The sequence below is a fragment of the Lethenteron reissneri genome, chromosome 23 (genome assembly GCF_015708825.2).
Source record: "Lethenteron reissneri isolate LAM-NWPU_2019-01 chromosome 23, ASM1570882v1, whole genome shotgun sequence".
In the NCBI taxonomy this organism is placed as follows: domain Eukaryota; kingdom Metazoa; phylum Chordata; class Hyperoartia; order Petromyzontiformes; family Petromyzontidae; genus Lethenteron; species Lethenteron reissneri.
In genome coordinates, this window is record NC_083801.1 from 14,784,796 (window position 1) to 14,805,221 (window position 20,426).

Genomic DNA, 20,426 nt, shown 5'->3' on the forward strand with positions numbered 1-20,426 from the left:
TGATGGCTCTGATTGGTCGGGCTGGTGGTCGAGGTGGATATAGTCAAGGTCGCCCTGAGATTTGTAGATTGGGGCTGAGCCGGGCTAGGAGGCGCAGCTCTCCTGTAATCGCATTAGCAGTATCACGTCACCCGTGAGAGGCGACTCGGGAACGAGGCGTGGGTCGGTTCCAGTGGCGTAGCTACTGAGTGTGCAGGCGGTGCAACTGCACAGGAGGGGCCCATGGTGCTGGGCAATGAAAAAGTCAGGTCCGATGGATGTGGGGCTCTCGGCTCTTTTCATTCCAACTTCAAGTTTTATTTATTAAAATTATCCACATTAAAGAAAGCCTCAATCCCGCACCAATAGCCCGTTTAAAACCTACTCGCTGTACTGCCTCATTTTTCCAACCGAGCACAATATTTTAGGCGTGCATGTATGTTGAACTTCTTTCGCACCCTACATAACCAACTGTGCCAATCGGAGGTGGGTGTATTAGAAGAGACAATTTCCAGCCCACACGCACAATCAAGCACCACAACAACCACACTTGCAGGGTGCACCTGGTGCAAAGTAAAACTTTATTGATGTTATTTTGGTTTGGGTAATTGGCAGATGAAATGCTACGAGTAGGAACGTACCTGGCGAAATGGGTTTAAATGAAAACGACGGTGTTTATTCCACCAAAACACAACAAAAATCACAACAGTGCAAAAGAGGCTTCAAAAAGGTCAGTCCTCGTGTCACCGTCATGACTAAACTATCAACCGACACATGCTGTTGAACAACACTTGGTAAATATAAAATAACAGGGCCGAAGAGGTACCGAGATGATGGCATTGGTTATAGTCATGCAATTATTTTTAAAAAGTGATTTAAAGTCATGTAATGGACATGCAATAATACTCAAGCCACTAAAAAAATACTGACTCTTTTTATCAATGTAAGGTTGCCATCACGACTGACCCGTGGGGTGGGTGATCAGCGCGGCTGTGTAGGTTGCAAAGCTCCACTGGGTATAAACATTTCTGAATACAAAATACTTGATAGTTTTTATCCAATTTAAACAATTTGTTTGCGTGTATATAATGTATCACGCGTTTGCATACAAGTCATATCACGGATAACAAGTGACAATGACTTGGTTATTGCCAGTGTCACTTCCAAGGAGGATTAAGTTATTTGTTTTCCCAGGATGCCACATATGCAAAGGCTGGGTCTAGTGGGCATAACTGATCCAGATTAACACTTCATCAATAAGAACACTTGGATCATATTATCACAAATATACAGGCATCTTTAGCACTGCATGTAGCACAGCACGCAGACACGTACAACTGATCATGGAAGATGTATTGGTTTAGTTCTTGGCAAATGTATAAAATCTGCGAGTATAAAGACTTGCAATTGGAAAATGGAAATTTCAATACCTGGTATGAAGTCAACTCAGCTGTTTCCTCCAGTTTCAAGATAATTAATACCATGGACATAAACAGTTGCTGCCATTTCGAAAGACTTACACTTCCTACAGAAATGTGGAATTTCCAATAGCTGGCTCAGAGCTGTCAAGAGGAGATGAGCAAAGCCCCTTTCCCATTTAAAATAAAACGTAAAAAAAATCCACACTGGCATGTAAGGATGCTACCCACAAATGTTCAATCAAGTCCACACCTCAAGATGCTGCTGCCAGTGTCTTTGCATTGAACTTATGTAGTAATGCTGGGTTGGAGGCCAGGCTTCAGCGATCAAGGGGGCTGAGTGAGCAATGAGGGTGAGTAGGTATTTCAGAATGGCCCCATGCTCTCTCTGGTTATGACCAAAGGTCAGTCTCCTAACTTTGTGAGCAGCGAGACATTGCAGTGAGCGTCACCCAGCTGCCTCGAGATGAGTGGTAAGGGAGAGATTTGGCAGATTGTCAGATCTCCTATGGTAGTTCCATTTAGCAGGGCTGGGCACTGTTGCATGAGCCTGACCACACAGAGGTCCAGTTCAGCTCTTGAAGGAGAATCTGATGAAGTCAACCTCGATATCAACCTGGAAAATCAAAAACATAGAGTGGGCATTTTTTGCAATTTAGTGGCTGTTATTTAAATAGATTAATAGCTTACTGAGATCACCAATTTCTCAAGAGCAAGCAGTGCAACAAAATTGTACATAATTTTAGGGACTGTGAAATGGCCCTTAATGGCCGACTTTCTCCCACAATGTGACAGGGTCCTTCTTTCACAGATCATTCTGATAATTCCAATCAAAACCTTTTGAGATCAACAAACTAGCATCACACACACCAGAACGTTATTTCAATTAATTATGATATTCATTAATCAATAAATTTACCGAACAAATGAAAAAACAAACCCACGAGAGTACTCACAGAATTCTTCTTGTGAAATTTATATGAGGCTGGAAGATCGTATCTGAGTTCCGCAATCACTTCCATGTTCACCTTCCATTCTTCAGCTTTCTTCCGTATATGCTTAAAACACAGACACAACTGCTATTACCGCTTGGCATTGGATCCTTTTATCGGTCTCATCTCATTCCATGAACATGGGTCATACTCAACACTTGCGTGCACACATGCATAGCCGGTAGCGGGACCACACCTGCCTCGTGGCTGTCTTGTGAAGAGAGTAGACGGCCGTGTTGGCGAGCTCCAAACCTGCCTGCAGAAACACCATGTCCATCCCTTCTCACACATGGGCAAAGGGAATAGAGTGATGTTGGACTGAAACCATGTCATTTCTAATAGACGTGTAACGATGATTCAAATCATTGATTGAAATCAATGCTTACCTGCCAAGGTAATTGAATCGCGCATGCACAAATCTATTATTTGTAAATTATCAAATGCAGAATCGTGATGCAGGGAAGGCAGGGGACGAATCGCTAAGATGCGTGGCGTGCCAGGACTCACCTTTGTTTTTCTTGGTGCCGAATGGTGGGTTCATGACGACGGTGTGGAAGGCTTTGCGCCAGCGCGGCTGGTGCAGCGCGCACACGTCGCTCTGCACGACGTCCACCACGCCCACGTCAAACTCATCCACGTTGTGCAGACAGGTCTCCAGCGCCTCCTTGTCCACGTCAAAGCCCACGCACAGGCTGCAATTACACAAAACAAATACAGGTGTAATGGGTTCATTGAGATGACTTGTACACATGTAGACACTCAAAATGTGATTTCAATAAAAGCAAGAAAACTATGTCATTCCATGTCATTAGCCTTTATTCAGACTACTTTTTGAAATGTTGACTCTATTAAATGCTTTTTGTCCTTTTGAATGGAAAAAATCGTGCTAATATTAATACAGTAATATCGATAGAAAATAGTAGATAATACGAACCCAGCACCCAGCATTGCCGCCCCGATGCTCAAGACCCCACAGCCACAGCCCAGGTCTCCCACCAGCTTCCCCTCCAGGTCGTCGTAGCGCGTGTGGATGGTGTGAAGCATACAGGCTGCAGAACAACAACCACCATCGATTACCACCAAGTGGTAGGGATGTCACCATGTCAGGCTTGGTGCATTCTGAGATCACCCAAAGGTTCCCTGGCAGGAGGCTATGGGGTAGACCCAGGTGTTATGGCAGAGGTGTGGAACCTTTAACTTACAGAGAGCCGAATAGTACTTCCAAACACCTTTGGCGGGGCCAATACACACACCTCCGTCACTTCTATCACGGTGTGAGGCCCTTGCTGTAACATAAGTGCCTGGGTTACATTTTTAAAACCAAGTGTTGCCAGTTCGAAAAAAATTCACCTCCAGTGCCCAATGCTTAGAGTAACAAATATGGATTGTGGGCTATTTTGAAGTGGTAGGCCTAATGCTGCAGTGAGTCAGGTGAAATCAAATTATGGGCTGTAGGTCCCCCATCCCTGTGTTATGGGTTAATTAAATAAAACACGCACAGGCAAGCACACACAGAACAGCTAAAATCCCACCGAGAATAAGACTTTAAATAACTGCATACATTTAGGGAATGAAACGGAAATGAGTGTGTGCATGTGAGATAAAGTATGTTAATTTAAGACAACCCGAAGAAACCAATCGGTGCTATTATAGCCATGTCTTTACAGCCCTCAGGGGCTTGGGCATTAAGGGTGTGAACTTGGCGACCTCCACCATATCAGGCAGTGTTTTCCTTCTTTCCACCCTTGCTTAAATTACCTTAGAATCCGTTGCAATTGTGCCCCCTCTCCCACCTCGCGGTGTCAGTGGGAGAGACGCTACCTGCGATGTGCGGCCGCGTGGCGTACTGCTCCAGATGCACCTTGGGCCGAGCGAAGTCGTCCACCTGCTGCAGATTGCTCTCCAGCTCCTTGAGCCTCAGGCGCTTCATGGCTCCACACTGAAACAAACGACAACGGCGTTGCGAGGTGACTGGCTCAAGAGATGCAAGTGCTGAGCCGGCACTGCCGAGATTCTGGGTTTGAACCAGGTTCTCGAGTGGAGCGAGTTAGTGATGGTCGAAGCCCCGATTGGCACGGTTGGCTGCTCACGCTGCGAAAGAAGTTCAATATACGTACATATCAATGATCGGACATCACATTAAATAGCATTCTTCGGTTAATTTGTCAAAATTTCAGACGTAACACTAAAAACATATCGACGTGAATGCCATGCGAAGAACGTCACTCTCGTTTGGCTGAGCGGTTGAGAAAGTGGCGCCCTCTCCTGAGCGAGCCAGATCGTTTGGCGGGATCTCTTGAGATAGTTCTGCGATATCCGCTTCCGCGGGCCCTTCTCCAACACAACGAAGTTGACCTCCTCCGGCACCTCACGGTTGGTTCTGTGGCGCGTGGCCCTAGGAAGCCAAACGTAGCACGTGGCAAAGTGCCCCCCACCCCCCTCGTATGACCTTAGCATACTTTTGAGGGAAAGTGCTGTTAGCGAGCCCCTATGAAGGTTGGTAGGGTACAACGAGGGGGTGGGTGACCACAGCAACCACGGCCAGTCGCAAAAGTATACATCACACTCTTTGGGTCTTTGAGTACAGTCACGTAGATAGAAAAATATTTTTTTTAAAATCACGACGTTTCGATTGCAACACAAACAATCGTCTTCAGGTGAAAAAATACAGCAGGCGAACTGCTGAGGCAGGAGGAAAATATTTCACCTTGAAGACGATTGCTTGTGTTGCGATTGAAACGGCGTGATTTTTTTCTTTTTTTTCTAAGTGACTTTACTGAAAGACCCAAAGAGTATGAATTCCTGCAGTCACGAAAGCTGCAAGTCAAGATGTATATATATACACATCACATCACATTAACATTGACATGACGTTGCCCGTCTTCTGCACGGGAACGCCTTCAGGCCACGTGCTGCCCGGCCATCTCGGGCCGCACTCTCAAGATCCTGAGCCGCATGGCTCACGGGGTGATACCGAATCAACTGAAACCACGACCCCGCCACCAAGAAGGGTCGCGGCGTCTCCCTGCGGCGAGAGAGATGCGGACACGACCAATAACAACAACCATTCACAATTATCGCACAATCGGGAGAGAACTGGGAGGGTTTGGGGGGTAATGCCGTCAACGAAACTCCGTGGCCTCCACAAGGCCCTCGTCCAGCAGCGGGTTAACTAAAGGGCACACGTGTTTGTGTTTGTGTGTGTGTTTGTGTCTGTGTGTGTTTGTGTGTGTGTTTGTGTGTGTGTTTGTGTGTGTCTGTGTGTATTTGTGTGTGTGTCTGTATGTGTGTGTGTGTTTGTGTGTGTTTGTGTGTCTGTGTGTGTTTGTGTGTGTCTGTGTTTGTATGTGTTTGTTTGTGTGTCTGTGTGTGTTTGTGTGTGTTTGTGTCTGTGTGTTTGTGTTTGTGTGTCTGTGTGTTTGTGTGTCTGTGTGTGTGTTTGTGTGTCTGTGTGTGTGTGTCTGTGTGTTTGTGTCTGTGTGTGTGTGTTTGTGTGTCTGTGTGTGTCTGTGTGTGTGTGTGTTTGTGTGTGTGTTTGTGTGTTTGTGTGTGTGTTTGTGTCTGTGTGTGTGTGTTTGTGTGTGTCTGTGTGTTTGTGTGTGTTTGTGTGTCTGTGTGTGTGTTTGTGTGTGTCTGTGTGTCTGTGTGTTTGTGTGTTTGTGTGTCTGTGTGTGTGTTTGTGTGTGTGTCTGTGTGTGTGTTTGTGTGTCTGTGTGTGTGTCTGTGTGTTTGTGTGTCTGTGTGTGTGTGTTTGTGTGTCTGTGTGTGTGTTTGTGTGTGTGTCTGTGTTTGTGTGTGTGTCTGTGTGTTTGTGTGTTTGTGTGTGTGTCTGTGTGTTTACATCACGACAAGTTACATAGACGTGGGCTGCAGTCTCTCGCCGACAGCATTGCTCCTCTCGGCCTACCGTCGCCTCCCCCCCCACCACAACTACAATCGCCATTCGCCACTAAGTAGCGGTGACGTCACCACGACGCTTGTGCCAGGCTAGGTGCACCTTGAGGCCACACACAGACAGCCCACACCGACCTCCTCGGGATGAGGCTGGGGGGGATCAGCGACGCCGGACAAATCGCGTTGCTCCTTCTCCTCCTCCTCCCGCTCCCTCCTGCTTGGTGTCGTGGCGACTCTCGGGGCCAGCGAGAGCCTCGATGTTTGGCGAGTCGCCGGTCGACTCGAGGCGACGCACAGAGCGAGAGCGAGAGGACTTTGTGAAAGAAACGCGTCGTCAAGGCCGGAGTTTATCAGCTACACTGAGCGCTGACATCTTGACGGCGAAGGGGCCGCGGTGAACAGCGCCGACGACTGTCCGCTCTGGACTCGTCCACGACGGCGACGACGACGGCGCCAGGGACCGCCGTCAAACTCGGGACGCGTCGCGTTGCTGTCGATGGGGCCGAGGAGCAAGGGGCCGTCCGTGAATGACGTCACGCGAGTTTGGACTATTTTTGACCCCGCCCCCTCCTCGTCGTCACGCGGCGTCACAAAAAGTCAGACCCCCCCCTCTCAAATGTGACGTCACAAAGCTCTGCCCCCGCCCCCATAAACATATTTCCATTTTGAAAATAAAACATGCTTCAAATCGTATTCTTGATTCTTTCGGTAAAGTCACGTAGAAGGGAAGTAATAAAATAATACAAATATATAATTTAATATATTATTTTATTAGTTCCCTTCTATATAAAGCTTTGGCTCCGAAGACGAGACACTTTGCAGGAAATATCCATGATGTACATATTTTTTAGAGTGAAATTTTAGCTGTACAGTATTTGCATAGCCCTCTTTAGTAGAATTTTCATGGGTTTGAATCTTTTCAACATTTCATTTTTACCTCAGCAACACACTATTGAGGCAATATCCATGATGTATTTATTTAATAGTGACATTTTATTCTGAAATTTTATACTAGCTTTACTACCCGGCTTCGCCCGGGACTTGGATTCTTGTACCTATGTTTTTCTATGATATTTTTTTTATCTATATATATTCTCTCTATATCTTATATTCATCTTTAGAGAAATATTTGATGCTAAAATATGAGTAAAAAATGCGTGAATCTTTATTTAAGATGTGCTAGACCCGTGTATGTGACACCAGGTACAGCTAATATAATTTCAGTGTAAAAAAGAGTATTTAGTATATCTTCAATTATGTAATAATCAAATCAAACACGCACTACATGATAAATATGCTACATCTCAATGTTGTCGATATTCTACTGCTTGTGACTATGGAATAGATAATACTAATTGCGCGGCTATTTATTTATATACTGCACGTTCCATTCTGGCCGGATCGTGTGTGCGAATGTTTGTGTAGGGGTGTTAGAGAGAGGGCCCGTTATGCATGGCAGTCTATGGGAAACAAACACAGTGGGCGGGGCTACGTGTGTGCACAGGGAGATGCCCTCTGCGACGTCCGAGCCAGACACCCTGGGGGGGGCTGGTTCGGCGTTACGATCCCCCGGGGCCCCACCCCTCAAGGAGGGGTTGGGTATAAAAGGGGATGTTATAAGGGCTCGAGTCAGTCATGTTATAAGCTAACCAAGAAGACTGAAGACGTCTTAGATAGAGCCCTGGACTCCCCTCGTTCGATGTCCTTATCAGGGCCGGACAGGACAGAGCCAGTGGCGTGGTCCCGAGAGCCAGAGCCGGTGCTCTTGTAAGAGCTGGTCTGGGACTCCGGGTACCGGGCCCGACTTACCAGTGTCGGGCCAGACAGCCTCCCCTAGCTCACGAGTGGAGGACTAAGAGGCAGGCTAGGCTTAGCTAGGAAGTGTATCCTTAGCTAGTCGGGTGAGGGGGCCGATACCCCCTCCAGTGCTGTATGTCACATACGAGCTGTGTTAAATAAATATCCGTGTGCCTCAACCTCGGCGTCAAGTGTCTTCACCGGTACTTCATTTGCTTTGGTCTGGCGGGCAAACCACGTGCAGTGAACTATTGCACGCTCCTCTTTGCTGTGCCTAATTAAGTTGTGCAGTACAGATGTTTGATTTCTGGCAATATATGTAACACACGTATTCAATATACAAGGACATTAGCTACGTTTCTGTGTTTATGTTGCCAATAATGAAGGATATTCTCAATAAGTTCATGAAATATATTTTTTAAAATCCATATATATATCAACCCATACGGTTTACCCGTATTCTTGTCCACGGAAATTGGGTTTTCAGATCCATACGGCGTGCAGCCGTTTCCATATGGGCAAAAAATAGTCTGTGTTTTTCCCTTGTGATGGGACTTTGTAGGATAAACATTGAGATGTATAAGGGCACGGGGTGACCAATAAGGTCTGTATTGGCCTGTAATAAGTTAGGCACTGATAAGGGCTTGACAGGTTTGATTCAATCAAACATATAAAGAAGAAACAGCACGTAAAATGCCATAAAGATAACTAGTGCACAAATATTGTTGTTATTTAAAAACAGATATTTGACAAGTTCGTTTAACCAGAGAGCAGGTTAATCTCATTTGCAAGAGTGATCTGAGTCAAAGGACAAAAATAATCAAATAAAGTACCTGGACTGTAATAACAGCCAAATAAAATGTGCACCCTTGCAAATTAGACGTATCCTGGTCTCTTGAGTTCTCCCCATGGTTAAACAAAATAAGGCAAGTACATGCTTTAGAAATTCAACTGTATGCTCACAGAATCCCCAAAAGATGGTTAGAATGCATAAATGTGGGAGCAGACGGGAGACCATCCATCAGTGGATAGATCATCGCTGATGATAATCGAGGCTCACTACAAATATGTTAACTTTTGATTTTATTGTTAATTAGCAGCTTAACAGTTAAATACTTTTGCAATAATTGACTTACACATCACACAATTGGAAACTGCATCAGGTGTAAAGCGTGAGGTTCTTAAATTCCTTGCCTCTGTTGGCAACAGGGCCTTCACGACAGAGAGCGCTAGAAATCCGTCTAGAGACGAGAGTATTTTGTCTACTCTGCCATGCTGGCCAGAGATGAGAGTACCCACACTTTACCCCACCACATGCTATATCTGCCGATTGACTGTGGTGTACCCATCAATACTCTGGGTGGACAGAGGCGGGGGCGATTTAAGAAACGTACCCAGGGGCTCAAATATCGTGCTGGGAGTTCAAACTGATGATATCTGCATTGAAATTCCAGTGTGCTCACCATTACATCATGATAGCATCCGAAAACTACACTTGATTAACTTAAATTACATTGGGCTCCCTAACACGATTCACATTCACACGTTTCATTTTGGCAGGTGCAGTTTGATGGTTCTCACAGATCCGGCATGCTATGCTCACACTAGTCACGTGACATTGATGTTGATTATTCGTGGTAGATTGATTTCTATGACTTTTGTATAAGAGATATTTGATCTGTGATCCAGCCCTTTTGACACCAAGGGTTGATTAATCACTAAGATATTTGTGGAGCTTCTAAACCCGCTGGCCTGCGAGATGGCCAAAATGTGACTGTACAGCAAATATGTTCGTGAACCAATTTCTGTGGTGGGGTTTCTCATCATTTTAATTCACAATAAGCAAAACACTCAATAGATAACTGTAAATTGGTAAAATATCACCATACAGGACTCTCCTGAAAAGGAATCTTTAGATTGGTATAATTATAATAAAAACTAAATCTCATTATTTAAATTGCAACAACAAAACAGCATGTGAGACGTAAACCAAAAATAGCATAACAAATTTCGTGATTAAATATGATATATTAGATTTAAGACAAAGTTTTCCTTAATCGAATGTATTTCTTTCATAAAAAAATACTTTTCTCAAAATAAAAGATATGACTTGAAATGTTTTTGTTATATATACATCAATCCCTCACCAACCACGTGCGTTTCATCCGCCGTATATATGCATCCACGGTTTTCCTTCGGCATACCAATTTACTAACCGCGGTATGGAGTTTTTTGTATCCGCAGTTGAGCACGGAGACCGGCACTTGTGATTTAAAATCACCCACATCTCTTTTCCCTCCGTGCATCGTCTCATCTCCCAGCACCCACCACCGCTCTCTTCCCACCAGCCAGAGGTCGCAACCGGGTACCCGATACCCGTACCCTACCCGATACCCGGCTACCCGTACCCGGCCAGGTACGGGTACCCGTTTGCGACCCTGGTGCGGCCGGGTACGGGTACGGGTAAGGAATCAAAACCCGTTTGCGACCTCTGCCACCAGCACGTGGAGGTAGAGGGTGCCCAAAGCCCTTCTTCGATCAAGCAACCACCATTAGCTGATCATCAGCGCCATCGTCGTCGCCACGGACTTCAACCCTCAGTATTCTATTTGTGTTTAGTGAAGGAACAGGCAACTTTGGCTTTGACGAGTGTGAACGCGCCCATGGTTGCTCTAATCCCATATTTCCCTTAAGGCGTTCATATAGCCAACCGCGGTTTTTGCCAACCACACCGGATTTCAGGAACGTACCTTCGCGGTTTGGCGAGGGATTGTTGTATTTAAAAGGTATATTTTATTTCCCCAAATAATATCTTCACCCGCCACCTACGGAGTTCAGAGCGCGGCAGGCGGAGTGTAGCGGTTCAGGAGACGCTGAGCCTCCCTCCGTCCGCTCATAAGCGCTCCGTGTGTGGTCGTGTAGAAGTTCACGTCCGTCGCCTCGCCTGCGAACAGCACCTGCAGGGAGGTCCGACACAAGGCAAAGTAATCTAGTGCTCATTCACATTTCAAGTCTCAAGTTTATTTTAATTACCTCGTCATGCGTAATCATGTTGTCCGCCGTGTGACTCGTGTAAGTGTGTATTACCTGTCATATGCATGATTTATGACGCATCTGTAAAGTTTGGAAAAAGCCGGGGCTTAATTTCAGCCGGGTCTGTCTGGGCTGGCAGCCAAGAAAATATTTCTACTCTTGGTACACCACGTTCTCTGTGCCTCTTGCGTTGGCTGAGGATACTAATCATGTGCCTAATCCGGTCTACCAACGACCTGGAAAATCTTCAGTGAAAAATTAATCCCTCGTCGAAGCTCTAACATTCTCGGTGCTCATACATTTGTCAATGCCCGTTGCAGCTTTGCTCACTGGGCAGCCGAGCTAATCGCCTACCCCTCAAGGCCATGGTGCACATTCAAGGAAATATTCACTGGCAGTTGTCACTGTGATATTTGCAGCACTGTTTTCTTTTTTAAAAAATTTAGCTGTTGAAATTTGGATAGATCTGAAGGCTTCTCCTCCGAGTAAGCAATTGGAATGACAAATTCCAATGAGCTTACAGACAGAGGTCACGTGACTCTCCGATGTCACGTGCTCTGTACTACCCAACACTATTCATCAAACATACTTTTTTTTTAAATTGGCTACATAGAACTCCGTCACTCTCTGCCATTGCCGTAGCAAGTGTACATAGTTGCTCATAGTAAATGTGTTGCTGGTGACAGTTGCTAATGACAATTACCCTAACTTTTCCTCAGTTCACGGATAAGGATGTGCATGCATATAGGGCGCTTGAATGCCTCAGCAACTCAAGGCGCTTGACATCACATCTCATGTCTACCAATCCAGTGCGTCCTGCAGTCGAGCTAAGGGGGGTGGCCCTTGTGTGAACAGCAGTCTCTGTGTGGCGGCGCAAAGTAAGACTCAGCAGCGGCCTGAAAATGGACATCGGTCTGCCAGTTGTGGGCAATTATCTTGAGGCTGGGTGGCAATGGGCAGGTTGTTAAAACTATTAATCTATTTTTTTATCAGCTGAAGCCCACAGAGCTATATAGCACATTTCCGGGAGGGACCTGCCCACAAATGATAAGTCAGTGAAATGACTCATCCTGTGGACATTAGCAGCCAAATACTCTCAACATATGTGGAAGCAAAAAACAGAGAACCCAGAGAAAAATGCACGCGACCATGGGGACAGAGTCATGCAAACTCCAAATATACAGGTGTCAGGGTTGGGATCGAACCCACGACCATCCTGTATACCAGGCAAGGGAGTTAACATCTCGCCACTGCGATGCCCCAATATGAGGAGCGACAACTCCAATGGGAAGCTGTCTAGGAGGTGGGTGGAGTGGGATTGTTGAGGGAGGTGTATTTTGGGGTCTCGCCTGGGGGTCCCTGCGCCCAGGTACAGGCTCGGCCAGGGCTTGCTGCTCCGTGCGCGCGTTCACCCCGAGGGGGATGTAGGTGTAGGCGCCCTGGAAGAAACGATCCTTGTTCCACGTGGTCACCAGCACCTGCACCAGCCGGCTCACGGGCAGCCGCGTGAACTGCCGCAGCAACCTGCGAAGAAGCAAGTGCGCACAGAGTCGTCAAACCCACTTACACGTATAGCTCTTGTAGCTACGCACCCAGGCCGTGTCCAGGGGCCGTCCGGGATGAGTTAGAGTCGGATTTGTTTATTAGGAATGTATATTTTTGAATAACGGTCATGATGAATGACTGGGTGGCTCAGGGTATCAACAATAACAAAAACCGCCATTCGCTACTAAGTGGCGGCGACATCACCACAGCGCTTGTGCCAGGCTATGTGCACTTAACCGTTCGGATAGCTACCGTCTTAGTGCTGCGTGGAAGCGAATCATCAAACAATACATGATTTAAATGCATGCCTGCACAGGGCAGCGAACTTCAATAGGGATCACCGTTGGTAGGGCTATTTAATAAACACAATAGACAGGAAGGACAATTTCAAAGCGCTGGCATAATGCACACGCATAATGGATTTGCCTCGGTAATCTCCCCCCCCCCACCCACATTGTGCAAGAGCGCAGAAGGGTGGTCATCACATCTACGCCTCTATATAAGGAACGAAACAGGTGGACTTCTCCACAAATCTGGCTGTCGCCTGATGACGCTAGTTGTAATTACTGGCGAAACGTCGTACTCAGATTATGAATGTTGTGGCTTGGCTCTCCAACACACCGGTGTGCTGTACTAGTGACGAATTGGCCACGTTCTGTTTACGTGACAACCCTCACTAGGTGGCTGTGTCGGGCGGTGGCGGGTTTTAACGACACATTTATATATTTACGCGCTCTAACCCAAAAAAACCCTCGATTATGGATGATATTGGTCGCGAAAGCTTACGTTTTAAACATTTCTTCGACTGCTATGCGAAGCGCATCTCAGGAGTGAAGTGCACACGGAAGCGTGCCCTCTCAATGTGAATAAAATTGTCACCTGAAGCAACATCATGAATAAAATAGCAGCCTCCATCCTCCATAAAAATAGGAGGCAAAATTATTCAATGCGTGTTGACTGATTGAAACACACTCGTAACTAGGGCAGATATCAAGCCCTATTAATATCGCGATGGGTAACTTCTCCGCGCTGCCTGTGCCAGGCTATGTGCATTGCACACACAACCGCGCCTGTGATAGAGCCATGCTCGTTACCTCACACACACGTCCCCCACCACGCTTGACTCCAGCGTGTCCATGTGCCGCGCCTCCCTGCCAGTCACCCAGCCGCACAGCACGTTCGGGTGCCGTGCCACCGAGTTGAAGCCGGTGATCTTCTTGTACCAGCTGTCTTGCCACGAGCCTGCAGCTCTGGCAGATCCTCCTTCCCGACCTGCTGGGACCTCCAACGTCCTATCGTGCACGGCTCGATCCTCTGGCCCCTCGTTCCACACGAACTGCATACTGTCCCAGCCGTGCGGCCAGAAGGGCCTCTCGAACTCCAGGAAGATCTTGCTGACGGCGCCGAAGCCCAGGCGCTCGATGGCCCTTAGCTTCCTCGGTGGCAGCGGCGGATGGAACATGGAGGCCCCGTTGGTCTGCGGGGAGGGTGCGTTGGACAGGTCACAATTGAGGAGGCAGTGCTGTCTGCTGCGCGTATAAGATGTGACTGTTGGTGTCGACGTCTAAACAAATGGACTTTTGCCACTTCTGACCTGCTAGTCACAATAGGGGTTATACTGTGTTTCTTAATTACGAGGGTGTTTCAATAACGAAATATACTATTTAATGATTGTGTAACCTGTTATGGAGATTTACGTGAGAAAACATGCATAGTGATATGATAAAAATAATATCGTGGCACCCTTGCATGAATGTACATTACAAGAACAGACCATTGTGAGTCGTTTTTTTCCTCCCCTGAGAGTATAAGGCAAGTGATTTTATCAAAGAATAAATGTCAAATATGGTGACTGAATTTTGCAACACTTACACATGGGTGGCACATCTGCAATGAGGATGCGAGAGCATGTTTGCGATGATAGAAGTGCTAGGGCACGTGATGCTTCAGCTTCAGCCAACATGGCTCGTGTCGAGAGTTTATTTTGAGTGGCAGATGAGCACATATAGCATCGATCATAGGGAAGAGTGGCAACGATTCACTCAATAATCCATGACAAGTTGAATTTCCAAAAAATGTGTCGGTTGGGTCTTCCAAAATGTTAACATAAGACCTTAATATTCTTTGGGTCTTTCGGTAAAGTCACGTAGATAGGTTCCAAAAAAATAGCCAAAAAACCGACGTTTCGATCGCAACGCAAGCGATCGTCATCAGGAGCAAAGAGCAAATGACGATCGCTTGCGTTGTGATCGAAACGTCGTAGTTTTTTTTTTGTTATTTTCTTTGAACCTATCTACGTGACTTTACAGAAAGACCCAAATAACATGAATCCCTGCAGTCATGACAGCTCCAAGTCAAAATCTAAACACCTGTTTTATTGCCAGAAAGGGTAAAACATATTCTTATTTTCTGCATTTTTGCAACACAAGCGATAGTCATCTGGAGGAAGACCTTAAAGCAAACAGGATGTGCGTTTATCGATTAGCCAAAAGCCCCCCCCTCCCCCCCCATGAGAGCTATGAATTGAAGAAGTACAGCACATGGCTACCCCTCCATCTGTGTAAAGGCTTCTATCCACCCACCTACCTCCTAGAAATTACGGACATCGTTATTATTACGAGCACAGTACTAATTCAGTGTTATCATTGAGTGGTGAGCTAGAGGACCTTCAGGTATCCCAGCGACACTGTGACGATGACGTGATCAGCGTGGAACTCCGATCCATCCTCGCACACGACCCGCACTGGGTGGGCACCTGCGCCTCCCTCGGCTGCGGTCTGTTCTGTGCGGAGGCCCCAGTGGATGGAGGACACCGCCTTGTTAAAGATCACGCTGCCCACGGGCAGGCGATCCACCAGCGTGTCCACGATGGCGCTGAATCCGCGGGGCCCCAGCGAATTGAAGAAGCGGCCCTCAAACCCCGAGTAGTGACCCAGCTCCGAGAGGTCGAAGTCGTACATGGAGGAGCACGCTTCGTCCGTGCACTCGATGCGCTTGCACCACTCGAACACGCCTTTGCTCGCCTCGTCCCAGGATCCTGACGACGACGACGACGAGAAGAATTTTTCATCCAGGAAGTCTCCCACGCTCCTGTGACCCGCTGCGGCGGAAGGAGCCTCGGTGCCACCAGTGCCCCCGTACACTCTGTCGGTCTCTCCGAATGCGTCACCCATGATCTCGCTGAAACGCTTGCAGACCTCAGACACTGTGCCCGAGGGCAGTCGCTCTCCGCGTTCCGTGAAGAAGTGGTCCACGTCTGGCAGGTAGCAGCTCGGCTCGCACATGCGGTACTCCTCGTGATCATCCCGGTCCTTCTGTTGATCCCCTCCATCCTGGCCGCTAGCCCTGCCAGTGGCCAGCAGTCCGTGCGTCTGGGCGAGCCGGTACAGGGGGTTTCCATTCTCTCCGTGGATCCACGCAGCGCCCAGCTCGGCGGCGTGCCCCAGACGGAATGGCCGAGCCGTGTGGACGCGACCTCCGGCTCGCTCGAGCGCCTCCAGCACCAACAGCTTGGATCCCCGGACGCCGCTCTTGGCCAGGGTCACTGCGGCTCCGAGTCCCGCTAATCCGCAGCCGATGATGAGGATTCGCGGTCCGCTGCGTGGCCACGGGCGAATAATTCCCCCCGTCGCCTCCACATCTGAAAGGTCAAACGCGAAAAAAGTAAAGTGGCCGGGTGGGCCAGAGGTCAGAGACGCTGAGCTGGCACCACTGCGCCTGGGCTCCCTCACGATACTCTGAAAGATGTTGAAGGTGCAACCGTGCGATTTCTTACTCAGGCCATTACTGGTTCAAGGACTACAGGGAGCTCTAGACAGCCCCTCTGGAGGGTTTTCGGCCTTCGTTTCCACACATGTTTTGTTGCCAGAAAAAAGGGGAAAACCGATTCCCATATTTTGGTACTGGCAAAGGAGGTCCCGTGAGTATGTATGTTGAACTTCTTTCGCACCGCACTTAGTAAGCCGTGCTACTCTGAGGTTCGAAATCGGAGGTATGTCGCCTATATACAGTAAACTCTCTCTATCCGCGAGGTTTACGTTCGTGAAAACGCTCGCAAATGCAGAATTCGCGAACGCAGAAACCTTGTTCCAAAAGTTGAATAACAATGACTACAAGAAAATAATAAATTATCAGTGACAATTTTTGTTTTAATTACCCTTGATGACGATTTGACGACGAGGGGGTTGGTGGTGGTGAGGAATTCATGAGGATGACTCCTTCGGGAGATGCACGGTGTTTGGTAAAACAACGCAGCACATCTGTTATAATTTTAGCCTTCGCGTGAGCAGCTAGCAACAACACTTTTCCCTGATCGCGTTCGTTTTAAGGGACCTCACACTTGACTCGTTGATACCAAAGCATGTATAAACGAGTTGACTGTAAGTACTGCAAGTAAAAAAATGCACAATGCAGGAGCGAGTTGAGAGCGGGATTACTGTGTGTACGGCGGGTCTCGAGTATAGGCAATTCGTGTGTGTTCAAACTCTTTGGTTCTTTCGGTAAAGTAACTCCGTGACCTTACCGAAAGAGTATGGATTCCTGCAGTCACGAAAGCTTCAAATCAAGTGCGTGTTCATTTACGAACTCGCGCATGGGGTTTAACAAGTGACGGTGACGTCCCCGACAGCGCTTGTACCAGGCTAGGTGCACGTGTAGTGTGGAAGGGTCGCTGGCAGGAATTCACTGGACAGACCTGAATATTGTTTGGGTGCTTTTGGCACGAATGACGTGATATACAATACACACGTTTAATTATGATGGCTTAACTGGCTGAGATAACTGGCAGATGCAATACCTGCATCCAGAGTGGTGCCAAAAAGTTGTCACAACACGCAAAGTTTGCCCCTCAGAGTTTTAACAGACTGTTTGGGCGAGTTCTTTTAGGCAGCACTTATAGTATGAAGGCCGACACAGCACACGAGGAGGGGGTGGTTGGTCAGCACAACTCCCGGCCGCATTTGTCTCCCTCGTGGCGATGTTTACGCACCGCACCAGGTACTCATTTGAGGCTGAGTCAACCTAGCGGAGGTCCAAGACCGGTTCAGATAATCGTCACCGCTGTTGGCCGTGAGCGGGAATCGAACTCGGGTGGCCCGGGTTCGTAGCGCGGCGTGCTAACCGCTGCACCACCGCTCCCCGCTCCCACGCACGGACACAACCGCACTCACGCACACTCGCACGTGTGATTTGATTACCTTCGGGACGCTCTCGGAAAACATTTGCGTTCATTTCCGACGTGGAGCCTCGCGCGGAACGGTCACAAGACGGGCAGGGAAGCAGACGGGCAGACAAGGAGACAGACAGACAGGCAGGCAGGAAGACAGGCAGGTAGGTAAACAGGCAGGTAGACAGACATGCAGACAGGCAGGTAGGTAAACAGGCAGGTAGTTAGACAGGCAGACAGACAGGCAGGTAGGTAGACAGGCAGGTAGACAGACAGGCAGGTAGACAGGCAGGAAGACAGGCAGGAAGACAGGCAGGTAGGCAAACAGGCAGGTAGTTAGACAGGCAGGTAAACAGGCAGGTAGACAGACTGGGAGATAGACAGACAGGCAGACAGGCAGACAGGTAAACAGGCAGGTAGGTAAACAGGCAGGTAGTTAGACAGGCAGACAGACAGGCAGGTAGGTAAACATGCAGGTAGTTAGACAGGCAGACAGACATGCAGGTAGTTAGACAGGCAGACAGACAGGTAGACTGACAGAGCGAAATATGGGCAGATAGCAAGAGTGACAAGAAATCAAGATGACAGGCAGACGGACAAGCAGATCAATAGAGACAGGCGGATATATAGACACACACACACAACACACGTACACACAGAAAACTCCACACGGACAGACGCGCACAGAGAGACACCGAGGCGCGCGCGCGCGCACAGAGACGCCGGCTCTGACAAGGAAGCTGACGCGGGCGTCTTTGGTGAGCTGGCACGCCGCTATATTTAACCCCTTTGTGCCGCCTGCGTTTTCCACTCCGTGAAGCCCGTTAAAGACGGGCGGTGCAAAGTGCGCGGCGCGCGACCACGTTGGGACCAACAGACCATGGTCCAACACGGGCCCTGACCAATCTCTTCACGGAGCAGTGATAAACGACGAATGCACGCACGCACGTCCACGCACGTACAAAGATAAAAACAAAGATCCCCCGTATAGCCTTTAACAGACTGTAGGGGCAAGTGCTGTTAGCGAACACCTATGAAGTCCGAAACGGTACACGAGTGGGTGGGTGGCCAGCACCACGCCCGACCGCCTTTGTCTCCCCAGTGGCGATGTTTACACACCGCACCAGGTAATCATTTGAGGCTGAGTCGACCTAGGGGAGGCCCAGGACCGGTTCAGATAATCATCACTGGTGTTGTTGGCCGTGAGCGGGAATCGAACCCGGGTCGCCGGGTTCATAGCGCAGCGCGCTAACAGCTACACTACGCACGCACACGTGCGTACAAATACATATAACTCCCGTTCGCCACTAAGGGGCCGTTCATAATTGACGTCACGCGATTTTGGACGAGTTTTTATCCCCCCCCCCCCCCCCATCGTCACACGACGTCACAAAAAGTCAGACCCCCCCCCCCTTCTCAAATATGACGTCACAAAGCTCTGCCCCCCTCCCCCCCAAAAATAAAACATGCTTCAAATCGCTTTAAACTATTGTCATTGTAGTGCGTAATTAATGTGGCGCTGCACTCTGATGTTGTAGGAGAAAACATTTATAAAATAAAAGTCTATTTAATTAAGTAGAACGTGTTGTCTATATTTATTTAAAGTTGCGCATTTTGATGTCACGTGACATTTCTCACCCCCCCCCCTCGTCACACATCGTCACAAATGTCTGACCCCCTCCCCAGACGTCATTTATAGACGGCCCCTAAGTGGCGGTAAGGTCACCACGGCTCCTGTGCCAGGCTTGATGCACGCTTAGGCCATGTGAAGTGTCCAGGGCTTGCTGTTGGTAAGGAGGTCACGGGTCGGGCCAGGGTAAGATGACTGCCAGATGTACCGTCTGTGCTCCCACCGCTGTACCAACGTCCAGCGTTTTATCAGCCCTGCGCTCCACTCGCTGTTGTGAGCGTCGCTCCTCTGCCCTCTGTTGTTGTTTGAGGGCGACTGCCTCCAACTACCCAGTAGCGTCCTTCACGAAAACTCCTCCTCCACCGAAGCCGACCTTGACACTGCTGGTACCAGCCAAGTTTTTTCCAGTAAGGGCGATGGTATAAATGTATATTTCAAGTATAGCAAGTTACAAGTATTTTTAAATCTTATTTGGACCATCACTCCTGTACACAGTGGCATGCTATTGTGAATGACATCACAGGATCCTTCACATGCATTGCGTAGCAGACCGCGAGTAGTATGTTTGTGGTTAAACCACTCGCGTTAATAACCAGGGCGGCTTCTGTATTCGAACTGTGAATCTACAACAAGCGGCGAGTGTGCGACCGATAGGCCCCGTTAAAGAGGCCATCGCGAAGGGATTTAATGGCACCACCAACAACCTCGTCATTGATTTCATCCCTTCTGCCAGATGCTACAGACACCCAAACCTCCAGGGCCTTGTCGAGACTTCTGATCTTGCTTGGGCGGTGACCGCTGCCAAAGTTCGACTCCTATTCTCGACAAGTGGGATCAAAGTCACGCTGGAGCGGCCTTTGATTCCATAAACATTTACACGAGGTGGTGGGGGGGGGGGTTAAAAAAACTGGACAATGTCACGAGACACATCTTGCTGTTTAATGTTTGGCAAAATACAGGAACAAAATATCCCA

At 48.2% G+C, this 20,426-nt stretch overlaps 2 protein-coding genes across 4 annotated transcripts; both read right to left on the reverse strand.

Annotated features, from left to right (window-relative positions):
* Positions 1 to 529: 529 nt before the first annotated feature.
* Positions 530 to 6,794, reverse strand: METTL5 (methyltransferase 5, N6-adenosine). Of its 2 annotated transcripts, XM_061557382.1 has the most exons (8): positions 6,537 to 6,794; positions 6,419 to 6,478; positions 4,211 to 4,328; positions 3,324 to 3,438; positions 2,897 to 3,081; positions 2,586 to 2,668; positions 2,354 to 2,455; positions 530 to 2,013 (listed from the first exon to the last, which is right to left on the reverse strand). In XM_061557382.1, exons 3-8 carry the CDS (start codon positions 4,317 to 4,319, stop codon positions 1,969 to 1,971), a joined length of 639 nt encoding a protein of 212 aa, XP_061413366.1. In that variant the 5' UTR covers positions 4,320 to 4,328; positions 6,419 to 6,478; positions 6,537 to 6,794; the 3' UTR covers positions 530 to 1,968. The 2 variants fall into 2 exon arrangements, with proteins under 2 accessions (XP_061413366.1, XP_061413365.1); XM_061557381.1 differs by having other exon boundaries at positions 6,419 to 6,794.
* Positions 6,795 to 9,148: 2,354 nt separating this feature from the next.
* On the reverse strand, positions 9,149 to 18,641 carry LOC133346070 (spermine oxidase-like). Of its 2 annotated transcripts, none has more exons than XM_061557384.1 (5): positions 17,854 to 18,641; positions 15,325 to 16,298; positions 13,753 to 14,135; positions 12,526 to 12,637; positions 9,149 to 11,037 (listed from the first exon to the last, which is right to left on the reverse strand). In XM_061557384.1, the coding sequence occupies exons 1-5, from the start codon at positions 17,885 to 17,887 to the stop codon at positions 10,915 to 10,917; spliced, it is 1,626 nt and encodes a 541-aa protein (XP_061413368.1). In that variant the 5' UTR covers positions 17,888 to 18,641; the 3' UTR covers positions 9,149 to 10,914. The 2 variants fall into 2 exon arrangements, with proteins under 2 accessions (XP_061413368.1, XP_061413367.1); XM_061557383.1 differs by having other exon boundaries at positions 12,463 to 12,637.
* Between the last annotated feature and the right edge of the window lie 1,785 nt (positions 18,642 to 20,426).

What these genes read in the sequence shown, in the direction of transcription:
- LOC133346070 (XM_061557383.1), bottom strand. Translation starts at nt 17,887, where the DNA reads ATGAACGCAAATGTTTTCCGAGAGCGTCCCGAAG. An exon ending in TGTCGCTGGGATACCTGAAG is followed by an intron (nt 14,136 to 15,324) that starts GTCCTCTAGCTC and finishes CCCTCCCCGCAG; the next exon opens with ACCAACGGGGCCTCCATGTT. An exon ending in GTGGGGGACGTGTGTGTGAG is followed by an intron (nt 12,638 to 13,752) that starts GTAACGAGCATG and finishes GCTTCTTCGCAG; the next exon opens with GTTGCTGCGGCAGTTCACGC.
- METTL5 (XM_061557382.1), bottom strand. Translation starts at nt 4,319, where the DNA reads ATGAAGCGCCTGAGGCTCAAGGAGCTGGAGAGCAATCTGCAGCAGGTG. An exon ending in CGGCACCAAGAAAAACAAAG is followed by an intron (nt 2,669 to 2,896) that starts GTGAGTCCTGGC and finishes ATGTGTGAGAAG; the next exon opens with GGATGGACATGGTGTTTCTG. An exon ending in ACAAGACAGCCACGAGGCAG is followed by an intron (nt 2,456 to 2,585) that starts GTGTGGTCCCGC and finishes CTGTGTTTTAAG; the next exon opens with CATATACGGAAGAAAGCTGA.